Source organism: Ovis aries, chromosome 2 (assembly GCF_016772045.2).
Source record: "Ovis aries strain OAR_USU_Benz2616 breed Rambouillet chromosome 2, ARS-UI_Ramb_v3.0, whole genome shotgun sequence".
Classification (NCBI taxonomy): Eukaryota; Metazoa; Chordata; class Mammalia; order Artiodactyla; family Bovidae; genus Ovis; species Ovis aries.
The window spans coordinates 139,709,724-139,727,608 of record NC_056055.1 but is presented as its reverse complement, the minus strand read 5'-3'; the positions used below and the strand labels follow the sequence as shown (position 1 = coordinate 139,727,608).

The 17,885-nt window shown below is 35.5% G+C and overlaps 1 protein-coding gene across 1 annotated transcript in view; it reads left to right on the top strand.

Annotated features, from left to right (window-relative positions):
- Window positions 1–17,885, top strand: part of UBR3 (ubiquitin protein ligase E3 component n-recognin 3) — a 199,292-nt gene that overhangs the window by 25,281 nt on the left and 156,126 nt on the right. Inside the window, exons 2-3 of the mRNA XM_060409777.1 lie at window positions 13,503–13,642; window positions 16,605–16,763. Coding sequence (XP_060265760.1) covers window positions 13,503–13,642; window positions 16,605–16,763 — 299 coding nt within the window. The remainder of the gene's footprint in view (window positions 1–13,502; window positions 13,643–16,604; window positions 16,764–17,885) is intronic.

Sequence of the window (17,885 nt, the reverse complement as noted above, 5' to 3'; positions counted from 1 at the left end):
TTCTTTACCTTTGGTCCAGAGGGATGCCTTCCATATCTTTTTGAACTAATTTTATTCATGTATTTCTCCCCTGTTTTCATTTAATTGTTTATTTGTATTTTCTATAGTTCACAAAACTTTTTTAACAGTATTATTTTGAATTTCTTATCACTCAGTTCATAGATCTCCATTTCTTCAGGGTCCATTATTGGAGCTTTATTAATTTCCTTCAGTGGTATCAGACTTGATTTCTTCGCAATCCTTCTGTCCTTGTTTTGGCATCTGTGCATTTGAGGAGGTGGTCTCCTTAGGTTTACTTTGACAGGAAAAGACCTCTAGTCAACCCAGTTTGGGATTCTGGATGGGCCAATTGGTAGTGTTTACTAGCAGGCAGCATTTGCTTTCAGCATGTCTAGTGAGGTAGGGCCACTGTCCTACTTTGAGGTTGGGAGGGGCCTGCTGGCGAGGTCCTGTGGTTGGATGAATTTACTAGCTAGGCTCCCTGGGTGGATGGGGCTGCTGGCTGGGATTCATGGTCAAGCGGGACCACTGTCTGGGCTCCATAAGTGCTTCTAGTTGGGCAGGGTCACAGACTGTGTTCCCTGGCTGGATGGTGCAACTGTTTGGTCACTGATTAGGTAGGGTCACAGGCTAGACTGTTAATCACCCCTGATTAAGTGGGTCCCAAGGCTGTGCTCCCTGGCCAGTTGCCAGTCTAGACTTCCTGTTGAATCAGACTTTTTGAATTAACCCTGCTTTTGATATTCTCTTTGTTTCTTAAAACCATTGAAAGCTAAGGGAATTACAATATGTTGGCTGGCCTACATCTTCCAGTTTATCTTTTTTACTTGGACAGCATATGGGATTTTTTTCTTTTAACTGTGGTTTGAGAAAATGTCTTCACAGGTATGGTGGATAAGAGCTCCAGATTAGAAATTAGACTGTCCTGATTCTAACCTGTGGATTAGTGGGTCAAATGATTGTGTGTTTATACTTTTAATAGTCCTCATATTTGGTGTGTTAATTTACACCTTTCCCAACAGTACAGTGAGGATGTCTGTCGCTTTACTACCTGTCCAGAACAGTATATCATCAAATTTTTGGTCTTTGCAAATACTATAGGTTTGAAACAATTGTCCCAGTGTAGTTTTATTTCTTTTTTTTGGTCCATGTGTTATTTACAGGTGTGTTATTTAATTTCCAGATTTGGGGGACTTTTTTAGGTATGTCTGTTACTGATTTCTTAGTTTAGTGTGTGGCCTGAGAGCATACTTAACGTGGTGTAAGTTTAAAATGCTTAAATTCCACAAAGTTGGTAAGACCCATATATTCTTTTTTATTTTCTGCTTGTCACTATTGCCATGAGTCTTTGGTCTGGACTAATTTCGGTGCTGGCAATAAGCCTGGCTCCATCGTGTGTTTAGGAGTCATGTCTTAATGAGGGTGTATAGTAGTCTCACTGCTGTAGTGTGTTACCGCAGACGAGGGGGCTTACATAACAGAGATTTCTTTCCTGAGGCTGGATCAAGACGCTGGCAGTTTGGGGCTCGATCTCACCAGGAGCCTCTCTCTTTGCCTTGCAGATGCCTGCTTTCTCTCTGTCTCCATATGGCCTTTCTTCTGTGTGCCTGTGTTACTGGTGTCTCTTTTCTTCTTAAAGGACACCAGTCTTATTGGACTAGGACCCCACCCTATGACTTCACTTAGCTTTAATTACCTAGTCAAAGGTCCTGTTTCCAAATACAGTCACACTGGAAATTAAGCCTTCAATGTATGAATGTTAGGTGGCCTCATTTCAGTTCATAACAGAAGGGGCATGGAGAGTGGGTATATGCATTAGAAATATATGCCTTGTGCTAATTCTGTGCACTGTATATGTTGATAACTATACATGATTATTTAAAAATACTATCTGATGTTTAAGTTGGTTTCTATGATCTGTTGGATCATAGGGAAAGCAAGAGAGTTCCAGAAAAACATCTGTTTCTGCTTTATTGACTAAGCCAAAGCCTTTGACTTTGTGGATCACAACAAACTGTGGAAAATTCTTAAAGAGATGGGAATACCAGACCACCTTACCTGCCTCCTGAAAAATCTGTATATAGGTCAAGAAGCAACAGTTAGAACCAGACATGGAACAATGGACTGGTTCCAAATTGGGAAAGGAGTATGTCAGGGCTGTATATTATCACCCTGCTTATTTAACTTATATGCAGGATATATCATGTGAAATACCAGCCTAGATGTAGCACAAGCTGAAATCAAGATTGCCAGAGATATCAATAACCTCAGATATGCAGATAACATCACCCTTATGGCAGAAAGCAAAGAAGGACTAAAGAGCCTCTTGATGAAAGTGAAAGAGGAGAGTGAAAAGACTGGCTTAAAACTCAACATTCAGAAAACTAGGATCATGGCATCCGGTCCCGTCACTTCATGGCAAATAGATGAGGAAGCAGTGGAAACAGTGAGAGACTTTATGTCCTTGGGCTCCAAAATCACTGTGGACGGTGACTGAAGGCATGAAATTAAAAGACGCTTTCTCCTTAGAAGGAAAGTTATGACTAACTTGGACAGCATATTAAAAAGCAGAGACATTACTTTGCTGAGAAAGGTCCGTCTAGTCAAAGCTATGGTTTTTCCAGTAGTCATTCATATATAAATATGAGAATTGAACCTCAAAGAAGACTGAGCGCTGAAGAATTGATGCTTTTGAACTGTGGTGTTAGAGAAGACTCTTGAGAGTCATTTGAACAGCAAGGAGATCAAGTCAGTCCATCCTAAAGGAAATCAGTCCTGAATATTCATTGGAAGGACTGGTGCTGAAGCTGAAACTCCAATACTTTGGGCACTTGATGCAAGCAGCCGACTCATTGGAAAAGACTCTGATGCTGGGAAAGATAGAAGGCAGGAGGAAAAGGGGACAACAGAGGATGAAATGGTTGGGTGGTATCACTGACTTGATGGACAAGAGTTGAGCAAGCTCTGGGAGTTGGTGAAGGACAGGGAAGCCTGGCGTGCTGCAGTCTATGGGGTCGCAGAGACCCCATAGGTCTCGCACATGACTGAGTGCCTGAACTGAACTGAAGTTGGTTATATAATTCTGTGAGTTAATAATATCCATTTGCTTCTTAAACATCTAAAAAGAAATTTTTGAGACATTTTATGAGCAGTGAAATGAGTGTCCAGCTGCTGTAGGGTGTAGTGTTCGGTTAGGTGTAATTGATTGATAGTATTTTAGTAGTTATCTATTGCTGTGTAACAAATCACTTCTAAACTGAGCAGCTTAAAATGGCAGACATATATTTTCTTATACTTTTTGTGTACCAAGGATTCTGAAGTGGCTTAGGGGTGTGGTTATGGCATTGTATGCATAGTATCTCTCAAGAGGTTGTAGTTAAGATTGTGGCTGGGGTTATAGTCTTCTGAAGGCTTCTTGGGACTGAAAGGTCCACTTCCAAGATGGGTCACTCACATGCCTGTTAATGGGAAGGTAAGTTTTTCAAAATGTGGGCTTATCATAGGGCTGCTTGTAAAATTTATTTTAATTAATTTTGTAATGACAATGAATTCTCCTAGACTTTGTCTAAAAAGTTTTTATTTCTCAGTTTTAAAAGTTATTTCTGTTAAGAATTCTGGATTTGCAGGGCTATTTTGTTTTAGCACTTTAAATGTGTCTCTCCATTGTGTTCTGGATTCTGTGATTTCTGATGAAAAGTCTGCTTTTATATATTGGTTGCTTTGTGAGTTCTTAGATCTGTAATGTTATGATTTTCAGTACATTTGGAAAAAAGTTAACCATTCTTCACATATTTGTTCTGTTTCTCTTTCTCCTCTTTTTGGAATTCCAGTGTAAGGCAATATTGCTTGTTTTTAATCCCACTCTTCACTGAGATGCTCTTTTTTGTAGGTCTTCATGCATTATTTTGCATAGTTTCTTACTGCTTTGTCAGTAAATTACTAATCTTCTCTTTCTAGTGTCTAATATACTGTTATCCCATCAGGTGTATTTTTTTGTTTCTAACATATTTTTCATCTGTGGAAGTTTGATATGGGTCTTATTTGTTATCATGGTGTAAGATGTTAGGAGATTCTCTTTCCTGCCCCTAAACTGCCTGGTTATTCAATTATCTCAATACCATTTCTCTGAATGAGCCAAGTTTTTCCCATAGATTTGAAGTCTACCTATGTCGTGAATTAAATTCCACATATACCTGATTCTGTTTCGGGACTCACAGTAGTTAATATGCCCATTGGTAATATCTTTTCACGTACCAGTGCTGCATTGTTTTCTTTCTGCCTTCAGGCATTCAATTTATAATTTATTTGCTATCTTAAAAGTTAAATGTGTGTACATCTCTAATTTTACTTTCAAATCTTCTAATTTTATATGCTTTCTTTAAGTAAATTTAGAACTTTTTTGTTGTTCAGCCAATCAGTTGTGTCCGATTCTGTGACCCCGTGGAATGCAGCATGCCAGGCTTCCCTGTCCTTCACTATCTCCCGGAGCTTATTCAGACTCATGTCCATTGAGTCGGTGATGCCATCCAACCATCTCATCCTCTGTCATCCACTTCTCCTTCTGCCTTCAATCTTTCCCAGTCTCAGGGTCTTTTCTACTGAGTCAGCTCTTCGCATCAGGTGGCCAGAGTATTGGAGTTTCAGCTTGCATCAGTCCTTCCAATGAATATTTAGGGTTGATTTCCTTGAAGATTGACTGGTTTGATCTCCTTTCAGTACAAGGGGCTGTCAAGAGTCTTCTCTAGCACCACAGGGCAAAGGCATCAATTCTTTGGTGCTCAGAGTTTTTTAGTGTCCAGCTCTCACATCTGTACAAGACTCCTGGAAAAACCATAACCTTGACTAAATGGACCTTTGTTGGCAAAGTAATGTCTCTGCTTTTGAATATGCTGTCTAGATTGGTCATAACTTTTCTTCCAAGGAACAAGTGTCTTTTAATTTCATGCCTTCAGTCACTGTCCACAGTGATTTTGGAGTCCAAGGAAATAAAGTCTCTCACTGTTTTCCATTGTTTCCCCATCTATTTGCCGTGAAGTGATGGGACTGGATGCCATAATGTTAGTTTTTTGAATGTTGAGTTTTAAGTCAGCTTTTTTACTTTCCTCTTTACCTTTATCAAGGGGCTCTTTATTCTTCTTTGCTTTCTGCCATAAGGGTGGTTTCATCTGCATATCTGAGGTTATTGATTTCTCCCAGTAATCATTTTTTAAATTTAATTTCTAATTTTTAAAAGTTTATTTTTCATTGAAGGATAATTGCTTTACTGATACCAGTAATCTTGATTCTGGCTTATGCTTCATCCAGCCAAGCATTTCACATGATGTACTCTGCTTATTTATAAATTAAATAAGCAGGGTGACAATATACAACCTGGATGTATTCCTTTCTCAATTAGAACTTTTAATTTTTATTAATCTTTTGCTTTTCTAGTACTTTAGGCCCCAGTAAATAATATTAAACCTATCTAGATGGAATTTAAAATGTTTCCTTTTATTTCTTAACTATTCATGTAATATAACAGCTTTAGACATGAGGTTATTCTGTTCTTTACTGAAGCCATGCATGAGAAAGATGTAAAAATACAGAGATACAAGGTAAGAACACATATAGGTGAATTTCTGTCCCAACTCCCTCTATGTTTATTTTATAGTTTACTTAATTGCATTTATCATTAATGCCAACTCTCTAGAATGTAAACTGCCTAAAGGCTGGATAGCAACACTGTTTTGATTATTCTAACCTTAAAATAAATTAGTACCTGATAAAACTACTCTACTCTCATTACATTTATTTTACAGAGGATTCTTAGCTTTTAATTTTCCATTGGAACTTTAGGATCACTTTGTTTATTCTTTATTGATATTTTTACTGAGGTCATATTATGCATGTAGATTTGTTGCATACCATATATATCTTTATGATATGCTTGTTGTGATCTTCAGGAATCTTTTAGCAATTTTGTTAGATAGGTCATTTAGTGGTTCTTTTATTTCCCTATCTGTAAAATGAAGAGATTATTTCAGGGGCTTTTAATTTGGGATGCATGTCTTTCTAGGGATCTCTATAAATTGTCATTGTTTAGTTGCCAAGTTTAGTTGCTAAGTTGTGTCTGACTCTTTTGTGACCCCATTTATTGTAGCCCGCCAGGCTACTCTGTCTATGTGATTTTCCAGGCAAGAATGTTGGAGTGGGTTGCCATTTCCTTCTCTAGGACATATTCCCAGTCCAGGAATTGAACCCAGCATCTCCTCTATTGTCAGGCGAATTCTTTGCCACTGAGCTACCAAGAAAGCCCTCTCTATGAATTACCTTAGATTATATGTGAAATTATTCTTTGTATGTAATTTGTGCTGAGTTAGGAATGTAATGTACATGCCATAGTCTAATTTTTAGGGCAGCTTATCTCAGATGCTTTTCTAATTTTTGAAATATGTGGTTGAGTTATTTGAGCTGGCTTCTCCTTGCCCTTCTTCCCCTCAGCCAAGTCTTAGTAATTTGCAAATGGATGACCAGAATCCTGTGGTCCTTTTCCTTTCGTGTCATCCTATCCCTTTCCCTCTTGTCCTGTTCTGCCCCCTCTCTTTTTTTCAGCATATAAGAACTCTGTTTTTAGTCATTTAAATTTGGTAGTAGGGGAATCACACAGAGGGCATCTGGGATGCTGATAATATTTTGTTGCTTGATCTGGTTGCTGCTAGCATGGATGTGTTGAGTTTGTGATACTTTATTGAGCTGAACACTTTGCTTTTGGGCAATTTTCTGTCATTTCAATGAAGATTTTTTTTTTTTAAGTTGAGGTAAAATAAAATTTGGAGATGCTATTTTATCAACAGTTTCTATAGTTCTATTTGACTATCCTATTTATTGCCATAACATCTTGTTTCACTAATAAATATTTAACCTTCTTACTCATTCAGAACTGTTGGGTTCCTGGAAGAAAAAATCTGTGACCTGTGAATTGCAAATGCAAACACATTACTTCCTGCCATTTTTCCTTTGGAGCCATACTGATTGTCTATAAGCCCTCTCTGTTCACCTGAGGAGAGATCTTTAGAACCTGATTGTATGTAGTCTCATTTGTCATACCTCTTGACAATATGCTCAACCCACAGAGCTTTGCATGCCTAGCCTAGCTCCTTCATTTCATTTGGTCTGTAGCCCAGATGTCAAGTCTTCAGAAAGGCCTTCTCTGACAAACCCAATTTAAAGGTGCCTAATGGACCCGTTCTATAAATCATGCTGTGGTATTATTTCATAGAGCTTATTTTTCATATTAATTTGTTTCTCTATCCTCTGCCTCAACCCTCTTCTCCCCTCGATAGAAAGTTAGCTATATGAGAGCAAGGCCTCTATTCCTAAGGCCTAAGTACCAGGCATATAGTGGTTCTTAAAAACATGTTTGAAAACTGGGATTGTTAAATGAGTTCTGTTTTTTCTTTAATTGGATGCCCTTGAAATCATTTTTGGAATTCTACTATTAGATTAAATCTTTGTTTCACCAAACCTTTATCGAGCACTTCCTAGGTAATATGTAAGATGCTTTAGTTCCCCATATTATTTCTCAGACTAAAATGCAAAAACCAATTTTGTTTGTTTATCTCATAGTGTCTTATCGGAGAAGGAAATGGCAACCCACTCCAGTATTCTTGCCTGGAGAATTCCATGGACAGAGGAGCCTGGTGGGCTCTAGTCCATGGGGTCGCAAAGAGTCAGACACGACTGAAGTGACTTAGCACACACGTATAGTATCTTATAGTTATTTTTGTAACCTCAGTTTCTAAGTTGCTTAGACCATTCTTGCTGTTCCTTCACCTTTGTTCCAGGTTGAAATGTTATTCCTCAAAGCCATTTGACACTGACCTGACCTGCCTCTTGAGAAACCTTTATGCAGGTCAGGAAGCAACAGTTAGAACTGGACATGGAACAATACACTGGTTCCAAATAGGAAAAGGAGTACCTCAAGGCTGTATATTGTCACCCTGCTTATTTAACTTCTATGCAGAGTACATCATGAGAAACGCTGGGCTGGAGGAAGCACAAGCTGGAATCAAGATTGCCGGGAGAAATATCAATCACCTCAGATACACAGATGACACCACTCTCATGGCAGAAAGTGAAGAAGAACTAAAGAGCCTCTTGATGAAAGTGAAAGAGGAGAGTGAAAAAGTTGGCTTAAAGCTCAACATTCAGAAAACGAAGATCATGGCATCTGGTCCCATCACTTCATGGGAAATAGATGGGAAACAGTGGAAACAGTGTCAGACTTTATTTTTCTGGGCTCCCAAATCACTGCAGATGGTGACTGCAGCCATGAAATTAAAAGACGCTTACTCCTTGGAAGGAAAGTTATGACCAAGCTAGACAGCATATTCAAAAGCAGAGACATTACTTTGCCAACAAAGGTCCGTCTAGTCAAGGCTATGGTTTTTCCAGTAGTCATGTATGGATGTGAGAGTTGGACTGTAAAGAAAGCTGAGCGCTGAAGAATTGATACTTTTGAACTGTGGTGTTAGAGAAGACCCTTGAGAGTCCCTTGGACTGCAAGGAGATCCAACCAGTCCGTCCTAAAGGAGATCAGTCCTGAGTGTTCATTGGAAGGACTGATGTTGAAGCTGAAACTGCAACCCTTTGGCCACCTCATGTGAAGAGCTGACTCATGAAAAGACCCTGATGCTGGGAAAGATTGAGGGTAGGAGAAGAAGGGGACGACAGAGGATGAGATGGCTAGATGGCATCACCGACTTGACGGACATGGGTTTGGGTGGACTCTGGGAGTTGGTGATGGACAGGGAGGCCTGGCGTGCTGCAGTTCATGAGGTTGCAAAGAGTCAGACACGACTGAGCAACTGAACTGAACTGAAATGTTCTTCACTCTCCATTCAGTAGTTCTTTTGAATTCATTTCTTTCGTAAACAGAAATCGTCTAAGAATGCTTTCTGTTTCTACATTCATGCTTATAAGCACTTCAGTTAAATTATGTTAGATTTAGGGGAGAATTTTAAAAGTTTCTTTGATTTCACTTAGATTTTGTGTACCCTATCTGAAGTTCTTAAGTTCCTATTTCCCTTTAAATAAAGATTTGAACTTTTAGGTGTACTGAAAAGTGAAAGTGAAAAGTGAAAGTTGCTCAGCCCTGCCTGACTCTGAGACCCCATGGACTATCCAGTCCATGAAATTCTCCAGGCCAGAATACTGGACCAAGTAGCCACTCCCTTCTCCAGGGGATCTTCCCAACCCAGGGATCGAACCCAGGTCTCCCATATTGAAGGCGAATTCTTTACCAGCTGAGCCGCCAGGGAAGCCCTTTTAGGGTGTAACTTTTTTTTTCCCTAACTTTTTTCATTCTATGATAAATATGGAAATGATATTTGGATGGGAAACAGAAGCAGCTGAGGAGGCTGCTCAGACCCTGCCTGTCTATCTGTGTGAGGACTGAGGCAGTCTACCTATCTCTACACTGTAATCTGTTGATCTGATGTTTGGAGGCTCTGCTTTAAGGGTAGATAGACTTAAGTAGTATGTGAGCACTCTGTTTTATTTTTGTGTGTTTGTGTATATTTTTACTTAAGAAAGAGTTATAACTTTCATTAGATTCTGAAAAGGGTCTATTAGCCAAAATAGGTTAAGAATGAATGTTCAAACTGTGGAACTAAAGCCAAATGAATGGCATAACTTATTGTTTATTTTGGGGGTAGGTTTTTTCCTTTTGATTACACAGTATACATATATTTATCTCACAGATTTTAAACATTGTAGGTACAATTAATGTAGACAGTAAAAGTATGCTGTATCCCATTTTCAGTTAATTTCTACCAAGTTTGGTGTACATTTTTCTAAATATTTTTCTTCTTACAGATGTTATTTTCTTTTCTATTCTTTTTCCAAAATTTTATTTATAAAAGAGATTATTTTATATATATGTACATAGATATGTATGTTGTACAATTCTTTTCTCACTTATTTTAAATATAATTCCACTTCAGTACTTGTTGATCTACCTCATTCTTTATAACAAATTCAGTGTTTTTTATTGATCTACAAAATTTTGGTTAATCTTTATTCTATTACATGAGTAATTCCTAACTTTTTTGCATTACAAACTGTGGTACAGTGAATATATCTGTAGATATATTCTTGCAAATTTAGAATTATTTCTGTCTAGTTACAAGAAATAGAAATGCTTAGCTAAGGTTACGAATACCTAACGTGTTAATGCTGCGCTGGGCTTATTTGTTGCTCATTTGTGTCTGACTCTTTGCCACCCATAGAATGTAGTTCGCCAGGCTCCTCTGTCCATGGGCTTCTCCAGGCGAGATTACTGGAGTGGGTTGTCATGCTCTCCTTCAGGGGACCATCCCAACCCAGAGCTTAAACCCACGTCTGCTGCATTGCAGTCAGATTCTTTACCGTCTGAGCCACCAGGGAAGCCCAGAGTATTAATAGATATTGTTAAAATGTTATCCCAAACTGGATCTATTTACTCTTCCATGTGTATGATAACAATTTTCTGAACATGCTTTCCAATGAGTTAATGAAGTGAATTTTCCCTAATCTGCAAGATGAAAAAACATTTTTATGTTATCAAAAATTTCAGCCATACACAAAGGTAAAGATAGAACTTTGAACCCATCATTAGACTCAGTGTTTATCAAGATTTTTGACTCATTTGCCTCCTTTGCCTCTTTTTTCTGTTTTGCCAAAGTGTTTTGAAACAAATCCCAAACGTATTTGATCACCCCCTGGTATGCTTCAGTATTCATCTTTAAAAAAATGTATTTTCTTTCTTAAAAAAATTTTTTAGCCCTTTAGTGGAGAAAATTTCATACAGGTCTAAAAGCAATGGGTGTAACTTAATTGATACAATATTTTATTAGGAAAAAACTCCTTTGGTGATGTTTTGTTAAGGACCAATTAAAACTGCATTCTTTTTTCTTGATGTCTTAAAAATCTGAAAGTGGTGGTTCTTTATTGGCTTTGACATTGGCTCACATTCTGCTTAATAAGTATAATATAACAAAACCCCTTATCAGTCTCCCAGTTTCTACAGTTAACAACTCAAGCTGGGCTTGGTATACTCCTACTTATTTTCCTTCACACAACCAAATTATTTTGAAGCTAGTCTCATACTTGTAGCATTTTATTCATAAACATTTATATAGAGAAATCTAAAAGACAAGACTGTCCTATTCAGTGATAACCACAATGCTGTTGTCATACCTAAACAAAGTTAATTCCTTATTACTGTTAAATATCCATGAACATTTTCTTACATAACCATAATGCCATTATCTTACCTAATAAAATTATTTAACAAACTAGTACTCAGTTCTTTTTTTTTTTTTGTACTCAGTTCTTAATTGGACTTCTGTTTTCTAAAACATGCCTTTCTCAGGTTGGTTTAGGTTAGAATTCATTCGCATGTGACATTTGGCTGCTGGGTCTCTCAAGCTCTTTAGCTGGTGCTTCTTCTCCCTCCTTTTTCTCTCAGCCACTGACAGGTTGCAGTGATCAGCTGCAGTGGAGTCGCTTGTCCTATATAATGTTCTAGTTTCATGAGTTTTCTGTTTGCTTTCTTATGGTGTCATTTAACTTGTTTCTTTATCTCTTAGCTCTAGAGACTTCACTGCTTAGCTCTAGTGTCATTTAGGTTCAACTTGTTGGTAAAAACTCTTGTATATGGCACTGTGTACTTCAGAAGCATCATAGCATCTGATTTTTTTTTTTCCCTCCTCTGGTGATACTAAGATTGATATCGATGTAACAGTCTGTTCTCTAAGTGGAAAATTTTCTTTAAGCCTTTCTTTAATGACTCTATTGCATGGGTCAGTTATTTTATAGGTATCAAAAAATGGTGCTTTTCTAATTGCTCATTTTTGTTTTAATAAACTTCATTCATTTGATTATTGCAGAACTTGAACATCTTTTCATATGTTTGTTGGTCATTCACTTTTGTGAATTGCCCATGACCTTGGTTGATTTTTTTATGAATTATTTTTTTAACCCATTTTTCAAGAGTTTAAAGATCATATATATCAATCTTTTATATGTTATAAATATTTTTTCCAGTTTGTAATTGTTTTCTGCATAGAAACTTTTAATTTGTGTAGCCAATTTTTATCTTTCTTCTGTGACTTTTGGTTTTAAATCTTACTTTGACTTCTGTTCTTTGAGATAATATAAGTAATATTTTATTTTCTTCCTGGTAAATTTTTTCCTGCTTGATTTTTCATCTGTGTGGAATATAGTTTGTATATGGTATAAGATAAGGATCAAATTTATTTCCTGCATGTAATCAATTAGTCCTTTAGCAATTTATTGAAAATCTTCTACCCCCCTACATTAATTGACTTAGGTATTACATAGTCTGTTTCTGGAATCCATTGTGGTTTATTGATACCATATTATCACAGATTTTATTTTGTTTTTATTAAAAAAAAATTTTTATTGGAGTATAGTTGACAGCAAAGTGAATCAGTTATATATATATATGCATATATCCACTCTTTTTTTGGTTCTTTTCTCATATGGGTCATTATAGAGAAATTACTACATAAATTAAATTATATTGGATTTGTCCTGTTTTAAAGTGTAGGTCACTGTCATTAATCATTTTGTCAGACGTTTTACTTATTTTCTTTCACACATATGATTTTCCATTTGAACTTTAGAATTAGTTTGTGATTAGTCCCATTGAAATTTAAATCTAATGTCATTGCGTTTGGTGAGAGAGACTTTTTTTTTTTTAAAAGGTTTTTCCATTTGGGAATGTGGTTTTTCTCTATTCTCTATTTTTAATGTTTTTCAGCTAAAATAGTTTCTCCATCTGTTGTAATAAGTTTCTTTCTAGGTATGTTTTATGTTTAGTGTGTTTACTTTGTGTTTGGTCACAAAATATCTTATTTATGACTATTCAGATTATAAATATAAAATAGTTTACTTCAGTTTTGCTCAGATATACCAGTTATACTTTAAAATTAGTATAAATAAGATCAGAAGAAATGTGCATACTTAAGTGTATATACTTTTCAAATAAACTTTAAGTATTTGTATCACTTATCTATTCATTAATGCAATAAGTTCAAAATAGTTAAAGAATGAAAAATGCAAGTTTTTAAAATAGTTCCAAGTTATAATTCCCAAGTTTGGGAAATAATCAATTTATACTTAATGATTTATAATGAGTGAAAGTAATAAATTAATCCTTGAAACTAATAAATTGCAGTTAAAAAGTATAAAGTTGGTAATGAGATTTTCTTTTTGTATTCTAGTTGAAATGTAACTGGTATGATGTTTTACTAGGAAGAAATCTTCCTCAGTGCCAATTTTTATTTAAAGACCAGTTAAAACTATATTCTTTTAACTTGGTGCCTTAAAATCATAAAAAGAGTAATATTCCTTTTGATATTGACCCACATTCTTTTTATGGATATTGTAAATAGAATTAATATATTCATAGCAGATTTGACAGCACCATTAATTATTTTTTCTTTTTCCTATTACAGGTTTTGCAAAAGGCATCAAATTAAATCAAGTTCAAATATTCCCTGTGTCCCCAAAGACTTACTGATGATGTCTGAATTTGTTCTTCCAAGATTTATTTTTTGTCTTATTCAGTATTTAAGAGAAGGCTATAATGAACCAGGTATGTTTAATCTACTTTTTGTTAGTACTCTTTTTAAGTTCTCAATTAACAGAGTTTAACGTTAACAATGAGGTGAATTTTTTCAGATACCTTTTTTTTTGGCTTAATGTTTTTTATGTGATGACTATGATATACTAAATAAAAGCACACTAAATATCAATTATATGACCTCATAGATAACCTTGTAGTCGGCACAGTGTGGCAATCTCTTTTGCTCGGTTGTAAATGTCTCTGATCAAACTTATTTGGTCTTCTGCAGAAGAGGAAATAATTATTTTATGGGATTGAAGTGATTTGATTTGTGATTGTATTGTGATAGAGCAGAATTAAGAAGTCCTGAAAGTGTTTGACTTTAACTTAGATTTTTAGGAGATAAACTATTTCAGCAATCTCTCTCCCTCCTTTTTTTGTAGAGGTATATATATTTATTCCCCTCTGTACATAACAACTTAGGGAACAAATTGCTTATTCCCATATTATTGGTAGAATGTATCTCTGTGAGTATCCTGATTGTATTGAAAAGAGAAAAGAAACATGCAAGTTTATTATTCTTACTTGATATTATTCTTACTTTTTAAGATGTAGTCACAATCTTGATTAATATGCTTTAGTTAAATGTCTCGATTTAGATATCATTTATTAAAGTTCTTAATCTGACATTGTGAATTACAGATATCAATTAGTGGTATGAACCAAACATTAACTTTTTATGATGTCTTTTGCCTTTCTAGAGATATTTGCATTTTTACCATTTAAGGGACTGCATTTGCATTACTTTTAGAGCTTTTAAATTATTTAATACTGTAAGTAATTTAAAATCCAATTTGAAACTATGGCACACATGTTTTATCTTCTCTCTTGCATCTAGAAGTGTGAAGAATTACAGTATCGTCATCATTTCTAAAACTGTTATGTTATTTGCATTGTGAGCAAATACTTACAGTTCCTCACTTCTACATTTTAAGCAGAATATACAGTCTTTTGTCAAATACTTCTGGTATGCATTAAAATAGGGAAAGGAATATTGTTTTGATTTAGTCCCAAACTGCTTTCTCTTTGGAATGAAGGAACTGGAGACCAGCAGTGTTATTGAAATTTCCTTCCATTTTATTTCACATATGTTAGTTAACAGATTTTTTTTGGATATTAACATTTTATGCTGCAAGTGTCCTATTTTAGAAAATAATAGGTAGAAATCACATTATACAAATCTTAAAGCTTACCATTAGTTTAATCAAAGAGTAATTAATATGAGTATATATTATATTTATATTTTCCTTGGTGACACTTAGCAGTTACAAGAGGTGGATGACATAGGTACACAGCTTTGATAATTATGTTACCATTATCCGAAAGCATAAAGGAATGAATGGAAGCACTTTTTTTGTTTTAAGATGAATTTTGTGAACTTAGGTTCTGAACTTTTTCTCTCTGTATTACTGCTTGTACTCAGCATTAATTTCTTATGTCTGTGCAGAAGTAAACTACCACATTCATTTGTGCATAGATCATGGTTTGAAATTAAAGAGAAAAAAGAAAGATTACAGAGAGTACTTGAAATCATCTAATCTGAGATAATGGAAGCTGAGATAATTTTATGGTTTGACAGTTACCTGGAGTTCTGTTTTCCATTTCACGTTACCATCCTTTCTGTCAGAGCTTGTGTTAGAGGCCCTGGAAATCAAAAACAAGTGTTAATTAAATTTCTACTATGTTTTGACATAAGTCATTGGGAGAATAGAAAGAAGAATAATACACAGTATGGTTTTCCACTGAGAAAGTAAGGTTTTTGGTTTGGATTCCATGACTCGGAGTTATCTGGAATTTTATTCACAGATTATCTTTGAACTAGGTTGGGGTTCCTTGGGGATAGGAACTGTGTCTTACTTAGTTTTGCTTCTCAGTGCTTGTCATATAGTAGATACTTAATAAGTGTTTAAGGAACTTGATGTCTCCTTTGGGCACACAGGCCCCCTGTTAGCTCCCTTATATGCATTCTTCTTTTAACCGGTTACGATTAAGCTCTAAATCTCTCTCTTCATTTCTTTCTTTTAGGCCTCAGTTTTTCTAAGACATCTTTTTTTTTCTTTTCCTCTTAACTATTCTTTTTAAGTTGCTGTCCAGATTTCTAGATTTCTTCTATTCCCCTCTATCAGCATATCTTGCCTGGTATTTTAAAATTGTTCTGGTGAAAACATCCGTATTTTTCTAATTAGTTGCTTTGACTTTTAGCTAACATGAGTCTTTATTTTTGGAATATGATAAAGAATGGATTATTTGCTACACAGATTTTAATTTAGAACTGACATATGTTTGTCCTGATAGTCTTATAATATCTGAATATATTTGATTTCTGTCTTGTTCTGTTTTAGAGAGTAATCTTAGCTTTTTCTTAAACTCTGTTCATCTAATTTTGAGATGATCTTTTGATTACATGTATATATCTGTAAGCATAGAACCCTAAGTTGAATGCATTTTACACAGATTAAGTGATTAATACTTTATGAGTGAGTGTGTGAGTGAGTGAAAGTCACTTAGTCATTTCTAACTCTTTACAACCCCATGGACTGTGGCCCACCAGGCTCCTCTCTCCATGGAATTCTTTAGGCAAGAATACTGGAGTAGGTTGCCATTTCCTTCTTCAGGGGATCTTCCTGACCCAGGGATTGAACCCAGGTCTCCTGCATTGTAGACATATTCTCTACTGTCTGAGCCACTTGGGACATCTAGTACCTTATGAAGTCATCTCTTTTCTCCATCAGTCTTTTCTCAGAGGACTGAATTCCTAAACAAGTCTACCCTAGCTGGGTGCTGAGTAGGTGCCTGCTTTCTGAAGAGTTCTTAAATTAACTTTTTGGTTATAAAATGCTGTTATCTAAGTTACTGTGTTTTTAAGGGAATACAATATTATTCTTAGCAAAATATATTAAAGAAAATTGATTGCATTTTTTTTTTTTTTTAGCAGCTGATGTTCCATCAGAGAAAGACCTTAATAAAGTCCTTCAGCTTTTGGAACCTCAAATTTCCTTTTTAGAAGATCTAACTAAAATGGGGGGAGCAATGCGGTCTGTTCTTACTCAGGTTTTAACAAACCAACAAAACTACAAAGATCTGACTTCTGGTGAGTAAAATTTCAAAGAGAAGAAAGTTAAAATTTACTTATGTTACTGTAATAATGAAAAATTATGTATTTTAAAATTTAAAAGTAAAATGTAGATTATTTTAGTAGAATGATAAAGCTAAAAGTTATTAAGAATACTTCTTATATTATGGATAAAGAAACTGAACCCCAGAAAGATTAAATGACCAGTTTAAGACATCACGATTAACTGATTTTGGAGTTGGGACTAGAACCCAGACTTCCCAAGTTCGGTGTGACGTATTTGTAATTATACTCTACCTCCCTTTCTCCAAACAGTAATAGCCATCATTCTTGTGTCTTCATGTTTGGTATCCCTAAACTTTTGTGTGTATAACCTCGGATTTTATAGTGATGTAGAATTTAAGTTATGAAACTTAAAGTTGTTAAATATGTTTGTACTGTAATGTAAAATAGTTTTTACATCTTGGTAACTTAGCTCAAATTTATAGTTTGGTAAATATATCAATTACTTTAAAATCTTATGAATATTTTAAATAATGTTCTTTTTGCTTTTAAATAATATTTTTTATGAACAGCATATTTTTAAAATTGAAATTTATCTTCCTTCTTTAGAGTGGTGAAGTTTTTATGTGTATTGTTAATCATGTGTTATTTATAGATAGTCTTATCTGATTGGCTTTGGGCTATATATTAGAGCTTGGGTGGGGAAGGTACATAGTAAACCAAATATTCCTATCCCTGCCCTTACAAAACTTATGGTCTAGTGAGGGGAGGTGACATTAACAAAACCTCCATACCAAAAAATTGCTAGCCCTTATGTCATAACATAAAACCGGAAAAAAATGTGAGGCAATTGTTTTCAGACATTAGACAACAGGAAACACAGAACTATAAACCTTTTAGAGAAACGAAAAGCATGAGCTGGGCCTCACAATTCTCTGAATCTCTGTCTGGGGAAAATTTTTCTGACTGTAACGTGGAGGGCTTGCATTGAAGCAGAGTGTGGTGGTCCAGCTGAGTTAAGGGGGCAGAGGTCACAGTTTAGGGCACCTGTGGAATCTTTGGGGCAGAATAGCAAGTTTGTGGGTCAGATGTATGAGGAACCTGAAAGTGCTTGGCTGAGACCTGAGATACACATAT